The sequence below is a fragment of the Montipora capricornis genome, chromosome 11 (genome assembly GCF_036669925.1).
Source record: "Montipora capricornis isolate CH-2021 chromosome 11, ASM3666992v2, whole genome shotgun sequence".
In the NCBI taxonomy this organism is placed as follows: domain Eukaryota; kingdom Metazoa; phylum Cnidaria; class Anthozoa; order Scleractinia; family Acroporidae; genus Montipora; species Montipora capricornis.
Genome location: NC_090893.1, coordinates 1,798,003 through 1,810,423, shown reverse-complemented (window position 1 = coordinate 1,810,423; position 12,421 = coordinate 1,798,003). Strand labels below are relative to the sequence as shown.

The following is a 12,421-nucleotide window of genomic DNA, read 5'->3' as shown; positions in this document are numbered from 1 at the left end:
GTTTTGGTTTTACGACACTCATTTGAAAACGGCTCTATCAAGCAACAAATACCAATTTGTCGAGAAAAAAAACACTGCAGCAGCCAGGAATCGTTTTGGATTCGATGCCCGTTAAGTATGAATTGGGCAAGCGCTCTAACCTTATGAGCAATCCCAGCAAATACTTGATTGAAGAGCAAAATTTCTCAATACAACAAATTTGTCAAATTGACGTCGCAGGAGTTCCTAAGCGCTTTTTATGAGACCTGTGAGACGGTTGTATTACTAAAATGTTCTTATTTGCGCACATTTTGCATGCTGAAGGTGCATGCATGAGAGACATATTATCCAGGCTAAAAAATCATTTCGAAGTAGAAAGAAAACACTGCATCGGGCATAAATCGATTTGGATTGGATTGGATTCGAGATAGATGGGGTACTGGATGGCACTCTAACCACATGTGCATGTAATCCAAGCCGATGCTTTAACGGAGAAGAAAATTTCTCAATACTTGACGTTTCTGTAATTCCCGTCACAGGAGTTCCTCACCAAGCTAGACAAAAGCAATTCGAAGCAGAAAGAAAAATGCATCGACTAGGAATCGATTCGGATTCGGTACCCACGAAGATTGGAATGGTCAGGGCGGTCTAACTACATGAGCAGTGCCTGCCGATGCTTGCAAGAAACGCAAAGTTTAAAGTAATGGTTCGTTTTTTTTCTAACTGTAATACTTAGAAGTTGTCTACAAACTATGCATTTATCCACCATTTCAAAGGCGTATGAATCATGCACCTTTGGTGATCTTTAGATTTTGTTATTCACGTTTTTGGGAGTACAAATTGAAGTCTTCCTTAGAAATGAAGTACCAGACGTGAATTTGGAGGATCGTCCATCAAAACAAATCTACTTGATAACACGAGATATAAACTATAACATAGCGTTCAAATTCACACTATCAACAGTTCGACCATTGTGCATTATAAAAAATCCTGCTAAGAAGGCTCACGTTTCACCAAACTGAACATTTGTTTGTTTTGGAAAGCTGGTTGACTTCAAGACTCATATCTTTATTAACGTTACAAAATAAACAAAAAAACAGTTCCCGGTTTCAAGGTCTGTTCAAGTTAGTCGCAGTGAGAGACTTTAGGGTTCTATTCAGTTTTTGTAAATTTCGTGGGTATGAAGGCTGAATTTCGCAAGAAATGAATTGTACTTGAGACTCGTTTTAAAATAGAGGTTGAAATGAACTCTTCTATGACTATGGTCCCTGTCATTTAGCTTTGCTTAATTAAATGAGTTGCGTAGAAGTTTGGAGAGCACTTCAGATGCTTAAGTCGCTTTTGGCTAAGTCCCTCCAACTCTCTAAAATGTAACAGAAAGAGAACGTCATCAGTCCTGACCATTCTGGCTGAATCAGAATCTTCACCCTCACGGCATTCGAACGGAAACGTATTTCCGGTGGTAACTTTTCTCCGCCGAAACGACAACCGGAAATACATCTGCGTTCGTAGGATATGGACCGCTTGGCATCAAGTCTTCTCTCATCATTCATCTAAATTGAAACCATTAGTGCAAAATAGTATTGCTTTCACATTTATAGACCAGAGCTTCGCGTCTGTCTTGAAACTTGAACAACAAAACCATGTTTCATTGATATCATGAGAATGCCTTTCAAATTATAGCTCAGCTCCGAGCCACCACTGCGTAGTCGAGAGGGAATTTTTCGTGCACTTGTGTTGTGGATTAGTGACATCATAAAAGCCAAAGTTATCTTCATGCATAACTGCACCAGCCCTGGGGTCCCATTCACAGCTGTTTTGACCACTCCAATAAGAATCAGTATGCATATGTTGATTATCTCTCTGTACTTGCATCCCCTCGCAATCCGTGCAGTTGATACCTCGAACCGAAACATACTCGTACTGTCGGCATTTGTCTTGGTTTGCAAAGGTTAACAAGTCTGTGGCTGTCAGCGATGCGCGTGCGTAGTCAGAGTACGTGAGGCCTGATGGGAAGCTACATGTGACTCGCCAGTGTGTTGAGTTATCCCTGATGGTAACCAATGCTTGATACGAGACTCGGAAGTCGTCCCATGTAAAATTATTCTCGTTTCGTGGAAAGTCGTGATAAAAAGGTTTGTTTTTGTAAAACTCCTTGTTTCCCAGGGAAAATGATTCTATGAGGGTCCATGCTTTTCCAGCCTCAGAGCTGAAATCACAGTAGGTCCGAATAGTCTTGTTAAAGCTGATAACGAGGTCATAAATCCCAGAAACCACTCCTGGCTTAATCCTTGCGATAGATTGACAAGACTTCACCGCTGGATTAAACAATTCACATCTTTTTCCATAGTAATGTTCAGAGCATGCGCAAGCATACTGTTCTTTGATGTTACCACACGTTTCTCGGCACGTGCCTCCGTTGAGGCATGGCCGGGATTCACAACATCCGTTCAAACAGCTCCCATTACCCTGAAAACAGAAGTATACTCACTCAGCAACCGTTCATTTGACTAAGTACTCAATATACCCTTTCAGGAGCTCACAAACCTGAGCCTACAAAATAGAAACAGCAGTACACGAGAGTTGGAAATCATAAAAGTTTCATGCTTGAATGAGACTTGAATTCATGACCGCGCGATTTGCCAACTGAGCTATCAAGCCATTTGAAAGCTGTCGCCCGTTTCTCGAAAGTCCCGAAAACTGTTCGGGTCCGAAAAGTCACTTACGAAACTTCCATTCGCTTGTTTTGATAACCTGGTCTTTGAACGTGTTTTCAAGGTAACAAAAAGCAAAATGGTTGTGAAGTTTGATGGCTGAGAAGCTCTCCATTTTTCAAGAAACAGAGGAAATGAAAAGAGCCCGAAACGTTCCGGGACTTTCGAAAACTGAACGGGCCCCGGGTCACTTGTGAGTTCGAATTTTTTCCCGAAAGAAGTGAACGAATAGATAACACAGAATATATGAAATGTTCAAATATTTGAAGTGAGGAAATTGAAATACATGAAATCTGAAGATCACGGCGATGATCTCCAACTCTCCTGTATTTTAATTTCTGAAGTTCAAATATATGAACATTTTATTTTATTCTGTATCATTCACTCACAAATAGAAGTAGAATTGAAGTAGAAGTTGAAGCGAACTCTTCTACAGTGATTATGGCTTCAAACCACCACCATATCTCCTCTCGGATTCATCATTTCCTCAGAACGTTTACAACAAGAAAAGCTTTAGAGCCTTCTATTGTTTGCTTATAACCAATCACCGTTCCATCTGAACATGGATGAGCCCATAAACAGGAGCCTACAACTCCAACACCAACCTCGTTCCCAGGCTCTCTCTGAGAGAGAGCCTGGGAACGAGGTTGCTCCAACACTAGGTCTGTGGAACAGATCAAGCTTTTTTGGACGAGGTTTTAAATAAGATTTGACTTGCACGAGTGACTTTTCTCGATCACATGGGTAATATAATTTCTCATGCAAGACTTGTGATTGGCTGGAAACGTCCAGTTTCGCGGGAAAATCAATCTAAAAATAACTTGTTCTGTAAAAACTCCAGAGACTATTTTCCCAATCCCATAATGCGGTACGTTTTGGGGGGTTCTTTACATAAAAACAATACAAGGTATTTACTCTTGGGACTGTATCACGCTTCAGTGAATTGGATATCCATTGTTTTAATGCAAACAACGCCCCCCCCCCCCCCCCAAAAAAAAAATGAAGTGTATTATGGGATTTGCGAAAACAGGGAATTTCATAAACTCGATTAAGTTGTACCCTCCTAGTCATGATTTCCTGCTTTTGAGAAAACGATTCGAGTTCAAAGTCTCAGTAGAACTACTTGTCGGCTCCTACTAATTTAGTATTCAGTAGCTCCTAATGTATAATAATAATAATAATAATAATAATAATGCAAAAAGAAAATTGAAAACACGTTCACTGAGGTTGTTAAACAAATCGAAAATTACGTCTGCAATCAAATTTGGAATCACTTTTTGATTTTCATATTTTTAAGGTGCCGCCATTTTGAACAATTGTATTACGGTATGTTACGGTTCAGACACAAAGTAACCATAGGGCAACCGTAACAAGTCACAATTATTCAAGATGGCGGCGCCCAGGAAATCTGAAAACAAAAATAAGCGATTCTGGAATTGATACAAACGCTTTCATTGAGTAAAAATCCGAACAATTTTGATTATAAACAAGGAGTGGAGTTTCCCTTAACACTTGCATGGTTAGCTGAAAGGTTTAGAATATTTAAAGCATGTTCCTGGTAAGACGCGGCTCAAAGTATCATCTAACCTCGACGTCGTTTTGCTGCATAATATACAGGAGAGTTCCTTGTCTAGCTACCAGATCCTTATTCGCATTGTCCAACAGCTCGCAACTGGCTCCAGTCACTTGAAACGCCAAGCAGCCACAGACCCTCGCGCAATGACGAAAACACTCCACTGCACTGGTAACCTCCACTGAGTGAATAGTATGCTTCATGACCGCGACATCTTTAGTGAACACATTGTATATGTACACGAATGGTGTTTTATATTCCATGCTGTTTGAAGAGGTTAATATCAATATCAGCGCTACCGTGGCAAACCAAAGAGCTCGGTAAACGACAGTCATCCTAAGAGATTGTAAAATATCAAAACAAGCTTGAAACCGTCAAAAAGAGCTGTTGGAACGTCTTTCACTCTCACAGAGTATAAGTCAATATACCCTGTGCGGGTGACCTCTCCCCACCCCTGCTCGTATCAATCGAATAGGCCAGTTAGGAGTTTCTAAACAACAAATACGAACGTAGGGATAAAAACAAACGTATATTAGAGAATGCGAAACATTTTGAATTAAAATACGTTCATAGATTTTCCGTGACAAAAAAGCAGAAAGATTTCAAAATACTTCAAGACGTCGGAAAGATAGTTACGTTTACTTTAAACTATTGAAAAACGGAAATGATACATGAATGTCTACCCTACCCTTTCGTCTAAAAGTCGTTCTTGTAAGTTGCTTTAGTTTCGAAAACATTTCTACGGTAAAATACGGTACGCTTTCATAAGTCTGACTTTCTGTGACAATTCAGCTTCGGATATCATATATTTGCCAAGCAGTTTCCATGTGAACATTTTTTCAGCCCTGTACGGAGAGATTTTAATGACTGGATCGAAAGTTAGTTGATTTTGAAAGGCCCAGTATGTCACTGGGCCGCATAATACACAAATGTAGAAAATAAGAAGACCGCATTCGGAATCATACGGTTGATGCAAAGACCTTTCAACACATAAAAACGCAAATTATGTTTTCAGAGGTGATGTTTCTTCCTAAATTTCTTCCTAATTTGAACAGTTGGAAGAGAAATATATTATCCTGAAACGAACCATCAACAATTCCCAAAGGCGCACCTCACGGTAATGTCTTTGGGTTAGTCTAATTGAAAAAGGGAACTTGATGTAACCACAAAGTGTTCAAGTTCAGGTACGGACGAGTTCTTATTTGAAATATTCAAAGGTGGTCGTACTTTTATCATCTGTCTTGGTTTACATAGATACAATTAAAACTATTCCGTCTCCCCCAAAATACAGATACAAATCATGAACGTTCATGGACTATGCTTACATTTGGATGTTTTTTCCAATCAGTTAAGGCAAGTTTCAAACGTTGAACTTTACTTACATGTGCCCAATCTAATGCAAATGAGCGAAAACAATAGAGTTTTCTCATTTGCATTAGATTCGGCACCGGTGCTCAGTTGGTTGAGCATCGGGCTGTCATGCAGGAGTTCTAACCCCGGCCGGATCAACACTCAGGATCTTAAAATAACTGAGGAGAAAGTGCTGCCTTTGTAATTTCATCTGCAAATGGTTAAGACTTTCAAGTCTTCTTGGATAAGGACTATAAACCGTAGGCCCCTTCTCACAAATGTCTTCTATGTTCATAAGTTCCCTGTGGGACGTTAAAGAGCCCAAGCACTATTTGAGAAGAGTAGGGGATGAAGTCCCCGGTGTTGTGGCTGTCCTGTTCTCTCCAGCAGAAATGGCCGGCTTGGCGGTGATGTCTCTAAAAAGGTTTGAGGTGTATGAGGCCACCTAAGCAGAAACAGCCACAAGTCAAAAAGGGACTTTGCCAAGTGCTGGAACATGTAGATGTAGATGTGAAAGTTCGACGTTTGAAACGGGCCTAAGTGCGAGTGAGGCAGATGTTTTCAAAATGAGTAAAAAATGGACAAGTCCGAACCAAAACTCTAATTAGAAACTTTTGTGATATCAAGTATCACTTTTGAATGTGTAAATGTCGTCTTCAAAACAACTTGAAGAACTGTCAGGTCGAACAAACAAATAACAATCGCAGTTTTTACTATCACATATATTTAAATTATCCCTCTCGATTACTTAATTGGATCTGTGAAAATATCGTGGATTTTTAATCATTAAACGATTTAAGCTTTTCTCCCTTTCTGCAAAACTTCAAAGTCGCCGTTCCATGCTTCTTTCCGACAAGGGAAGATTTGAGCGTTCATCCTTGAACCAAATTTTACTTAGTAGCGAATTCTTTCTGTCGAAGAAAAGTCAAAGAAGGGGGTTTTAAAATAACTGTTGCCTTACTATTTTTTACTATGGAAAAAGCCTTTGTAAAAAGAACAGGACGATAAAACTTTCAGCGGAATCAAACTTGACCGTTCTTGGCATACAGCACAAGGAAATTACATGAAACAATACCGTAGTAAATACCGTAGGGTCTCAAAAGACGCGAGACACGAAATACTACAGCGCATTCATTTTTACCGGCTACAATCAAAATCCCAGTTTACCATTCCGTTTTTCAATCCCATAGGTGGCGCAAATGGTTTTCTAGCCCGCGAGCAAGCTCTCTCGAGGGGTTGGGGGAGGGTGGTGTACGTCTTTCCTTCCCCGCCCCCTCGAATATATCTCTCCTAAAATTTTCCTCTTTTTCTGCAATGGTGCTTTCATATCACACAGCTTAAAACAAAGAGTGATACAACGAATGCCCAATTGGTCTAAGAACAGGAGAAAAGCAATTTACAATTTTCAATATTGCAGACATGTTTGAGCAGAAACTTCTGCCTTCTTCAGTGCAAGAGTTACATGAGATTCGAATCTGGATAGAAATATCTTGTTAGGAACTTAAGCACTTAATTTGCACTCTTTATACATTTATCTCATGTTGTATTTGTACTCATTAACATTTATCAGCAGATATTTATATTTAGATTTGCATCTCATGTCATACTTGCATCGAAAAAGGCTGAAGTTTCTGCCGAACCACGTCTCAAACATTGAATTAAATTCGTTATTTGTATTTAAAATACTTAAGGCCCAGAAATACGGGCAACATTTTTCTTGCAACTTGTCGCGTAACAATGTCGGTTGCGTTGCAAGTTGAGATGGTTTGTTTTGTGTGTATTACCACCTTCTTGAGCAACAAATTTTTATGTTGCAAAAAGTAGACGTTGTACAAGAAGGTGGTAATACGCGCAACAAACAATCTCAACTTGCAACGCAACATTGTTAGGTGACAAGTTGCACGAAAAATGTTGCCCGTATTACTGGGCCTTTAATCAATGTAACATGATTTGATGTTACACTGGTTTCGGACTCTCTTAAATGTACAAGTCAGCAGGTCTTTGGATTTAAATTTTAAAGCTACATCCGAATTTCTACAAACCAGAATAGCATCAGACTATGTCTAATTGTCAACCTCAGCAGTGTGAATCTTCATTTTGGGCTTATTAATGTACTGGGTTACCTTCCTCGCAGATTTGCATCAAGTTGTCATTCATCCACGACTATGTTAATGGGTCCAGAATTCGAAATGTGCGCTAACTTTAAGAAACTGAAATTAAAGAGTAAATGAAAACCTCAACCATTGTCAAGTGCCAACTTTCTCATTCTACATGGGGAAGATATCCTTGACGACACCTATTGTCATTAATGTGCCAACCAGAGCCTCATTGGCTGTCGAAACAAAGGGTCTTTAGTTCCTGTGGTTGACATATTTGAACGACAAAAGCAATGTTTGTAAACAGATATCTTTCCTACAGGACAAAAATGTGCCATGGGCTCAAAAACATCTCACTCAATATGATTTCAAATATGGCACCATTTGACATTTCCGTGAGAGCAAATAGTATGTGGAACGTTTGTCACGTGATCCTACAATTGGTTAATGGCCTACTAGGCTCCTACGAGTCTTCTAAAGCTCAGCGGTCGAGCATCCGAACTAGTAATCGGAAGAACATCGGTTCGATTCGGCTCCGAGTTGTCTTGAATGACGCACTGTGTTTACTGCCCAGGAAAACAGTTCCCTCTTTAATGAAAAAAACCTCAGTTGCACGACGAAATTTCGTCCGAAACGCGTCCTACAAAGTCCTCGCATTCATTTGGTCCCACAATTGTTGCAAATTTTGTGAGAAGTGGTTTCAACTATCTGCAACGTTCTCTCTGTTATAGGAAATGTGTCGAATTAAACAGAAATAGTACTAAAGGCGAAGTGTTAAAACACCCGTTAGAGGTGGTTTGCAACCAATCTCTGGAGACACAGGTAAGAATGCTGCAATGCACAATTGCTGATGGACGTACAAAAAGAGCTAATGGCCGATGACGTAAGGTGAAAACCACCAACAAGGTGCTATGGACAGAACGAGTTTACAAAAAGACTTCGTTTTAAGCTTCATTCACGGCCCGTCCGAGCACATCTTGTAAGCTTAAGAATTGCCTGCTCCTTCCTTTTTATCTCTCTCTGCATCCTTCCCTCCTTTATACACCTTACCAAGGCTGGTGACACTTACGTCCCCCATATATGTATACATCTGATGTCACTCTAGCGAAGCCGAAAAATCAAAGCACGAGTATAATAGACCATTCCTTTACCTCTTTTTCAAAACGAGTCCAAGACTGGTCTTTTTCTAAAAATCAATTTTCACTCGTATGTGGATGGCAAGACTTTAAATAAATTTCGTTCTGGACCTTTCTTTCCCAGAGGTTGAAGAAGACTAGTGAAAGCAGCTATTGTATTCGCTGACTTTAACAACTTGTTTGCTCAGAGATTGCGCTGGTCAAACCAACGAAACCTCTGAAACAGAACCTTTCTTCTTTAAGTGTTTTTTCGAACGTCTGGCCATCACTAAGTTTACATTATCTATGGCAAAAATTTACAGCGGAATCGTTTTCAAAAAAATCACCTTTGCCGTAACGATTCTTTTGAAAGAACTGTGTTCAATGCTTTTGATTGTGTTCAAAGATCTCAACTTAGATTTATCTGTACAAAGGATAAAAAACAAATAAATACAAAAAAATAAGTTGGTTTCGCCGACAAATTAAAGCTCCCACGCTATCCCAACATTGTTTCCATTAAAGAGCCAACATGGAGGGTTTCAAATGACGTAAAATGATTGATATTTGTGTCTGGGAAAAGAATGCATTTGTTATGCAAATATTTCAGAAAACCAATATTGCCGCTGGTAAACAGCTGATCGCAAACTTCCTATCATGATTTAATTTGTCAGAACATGATTGGTTAACATCATGGTCATGCTTACTACTCCATCCTCAAAAGATTAGAACTGACTGTCCAGTTCTGGTGGCAGAGCTTTTTCGTTCGCAGCACCAAAACTATGGAACTCTTTGCCTGAGAACATTAAAAAAAGCGAAGACTGTAAACCTAACCCTAACCCCAAAAATGTATCTCTTTAGAGAGTCTTTTTCATCTTTGTAATTTGTTATTTTGGTTTTGATTAGATAGGGAGTTTATTTAGTGTTAAAATGAGCTGTGGAAATGCGCCTTACAATGAGAAACGTGGGGTTAAAAAATAACCAGTCATCCTCTTGAAATTACTACAAGAAATTTCGATCGTTGATCATTCAACGTAAGTGCTTTCGAAATGTGAAGAAAAATGAGAACTGGTTTTTCTCACCGTAGTAGCACTCAGAACGCAATGCGTCTGTACGGGGCTAAACTCATGTTTTGCAAATAAAATAAGCTGCAGTTACACCGTGAAATTAAATGACGCCACTTTTCCCTAGACCCTGAGTTTTGAAAGCGAGTAATGGCGGACCGTGAAACCCAAAACCTGCACTCAAAGTTAACAGCCTTTAGATAAAAATCAAAGTTCAAAATCTACCAGTCAGGTGTTAAGGAAACACACTTTCAAAATCTGAAGAAAAGAAGGAAGTGCTTTTGTATCATAGTAGCGATTTAAGTTTTCAACATTACTTTATGTAGCTTATAGTTAATTACTTTTAAAGATATGACGATCGCGAAAATATTAAACAGTTTGCTTACCCAGTAAAATGGGGCGCCCGCTTTTTTGGGGACACCAAGTGATTTTAACGCTCAATCGAAACATCGTGGTTTTCTGAGATAAAAACAATTAGAAAAATTTCATACCGACTTTCCTTCCACGTTCTTCAAGCTTTTAAAAATCGGAATTTTCACTTCCGGGGGGGTAAAAAACCGCCCTACTAAGAAGACTGGGGATAGCAAAACTTTCGACGACGAAATCCTGCTATCCCCAGTCTCCTTATTACCGCTGTTTGTACATCAACGGGGATGAAAATCCCGATAATCGGAATGAAATTTTTCTAATTGTTTTTATCTCAGAAAACCATGTTTCGATTGAGTAAATAAAGAAAAACCTGTTATACATACTTTAAGTTGAAAAGTCGTCTCTGTTGCCTTGATACAAAGTTAACGAACTGAGTCACAAATTAACTAAAAATATGATTCCAAAAGAAGCTCCTCATAGCTAAACGTGAGCAATCTTTTGTAAATATGCTGGATCTTATCATCGAAACAAATGATGAAATTAGAAAATTTTGACGCAAAGAAAAACAGTTTACTTTTAAAGAGAGTCGCAAGCATTTAATTTTCTTGCATAATGTATCCTCTAAAACAGCAGTAAAATTATCAACCGGAATTTTTCCCTCCAAGCAAAATCCTATGAGACATCGTTAAACTAATCAACATTAAAGTTTAATTTTGACATGAAGACGATTTTGTTCAAAGCATAGTTAATAGAGGGGAATGGTTATGAAACCTGACAAATTTCTTTGTTGTAGGTTTTTGGCCTTGACCGTGCACAAAACACAATAGTTGTTTACTCCATACTGCGGAACTAACCAATAGAAACGTGTTGGTTACGTAATTCATGCATAGTGTATGAGCGCAAAACAAAAGATTGTGCACGGTCGTGGACTTTCCAACCTAAATCTTGGCTGCTTTGTTTGCTCTTTTGATGTTCGCCGAGCTTCCAAACCATTCCCCTCTCTTAACTATGTTCAAAGCTCAAACGACTTAGTCACAAAACACGTGTTTGCTTCGCAAAGAAGCGTGTATTTGTTTCCCGCACCTTTGAACGAAATGTTAACCAAAACTGCATGACAGTTCAAACTTACCGGCCTTTTTTAAAAAGGAAAAAATATTGGTTTCCTTCCTCTTGGGCAAACCGGCTTCAAAACATTTTGATGGACTTTCTAATCACAGAGAAACAGCACCGCACATCTTGCCACCATGACAGTCAGCGAAAAACGAGCGAAATTTGGAAATATGAATTGAATATGGTGATGTTGTCGAGAACCAATCAGTGACAATTTCGTCATTGTGCAAACAAAAGGCTTTTGTTATGCAAATTTTCGGAAGTTTCAATGCAGTGAGAAAGTTAAGCCAACAACAAGCTTTTTATGCTGTGTCTAATTTAATTTAATATTCTTTTTCGATGATTTGATTCCATTTAAAGATTGAAAAGGTAAAAAAAAAAAAAAAAGGAAACAGGAAGAAAAACGCACTATTTTACCACGAACAGGTGCTAACGACATTCTTGTTGATTCAAGAATACGTTCATATCAAGTGAGCTATCGAGTACTCATAATAGCAAACGGTATCAAATAAAGTTATATTGAAAACAAAACCTCTGCCACCGTGCTGCTGGCATTGAAACGTCGGTGGAAGAAAAGGTAAGTTACCATGCATATAATGAGCGCCCAGGAACAATTTGGAACTTTGTTTTTTTTTTAGTTATTGATAAGGAAAAAATCTCCATTGAAGAAGTGTACAACCCTAATCACGCATCTCTCGACTCGCAAGCACTAGCGAATCCACTAGGCTAATGGTAACATGAGCATAAAGTAAGGGTTCTTAGACTACTTAAATAGTAGCGCGCTTCTCTGACCACAGAGGGTCTCGTAGCCAAGTAGTCAAATAATCAAATACTCTTGCACTTGCGCACTCTTGGAAGATTTCAGTTACCAGTGGGGGGTCTTTCCTACTTGTAAACTGCAAAGATTACGAAGAGAGAACTTAGATTATCAGGGAATGAACAGATGTTGCAGGAGAATGGCCAGATATCTGGCCGAAAATATCCAAGAACCAAAGCTGACACTTTCTTTCGAAAGTCAGTTTTGGTGTAGTCATCTCAGATATCTGCATCCAGC

At 39.1% G+C, this 12,421-nt stretch overlaps 1 protein-coding gene across 2 annotated transcripts; it reads right to left on the bottom strand.

The window, feature by feature from the left end:
• Positions 1 to 313: 313 nt before the first annotated feature.
• On the bottom strand, positions 314 to 10,389 carry LOC138023986 (uncharacterized). 2 transcript variants are annotated; one of them, XM_068871069.1, is made up of 4 exons: positions 10,380 to 10,389; positions 7,740 to 7,826; positions 4,281 to 4,602; positions 314 to 2,448 (listed from the first exon to the last, which is right to left on the bottom strand). In XM_068871069.1, exons 3-4 carry the CDS (start codon positions 4,599 to 4,601, stop codon positions 1,657 to 1,659), a joined length of 1,113 nt encoding a protein of 370 aa, XP_068727170.1. In that variant the 5' UTR covers position 4,602; positions 7,740 to 7,826; positions 10,380 to 10,389; the 3' UTR covers positions 314 to 1,656. The 2 variants fall into 2 exon arrangements, with proteins under 2 accessions (XP_068727170.1, XP_068727169.1); XM_068871068.1 differs by lacking the exon at positions 10,380 to 10,389 and adding an exon at positions 10,275 to 10,370.
• Between the last annotated feature and the right edge of the window lie 2,032 nt (positions 10,390 to 12,421).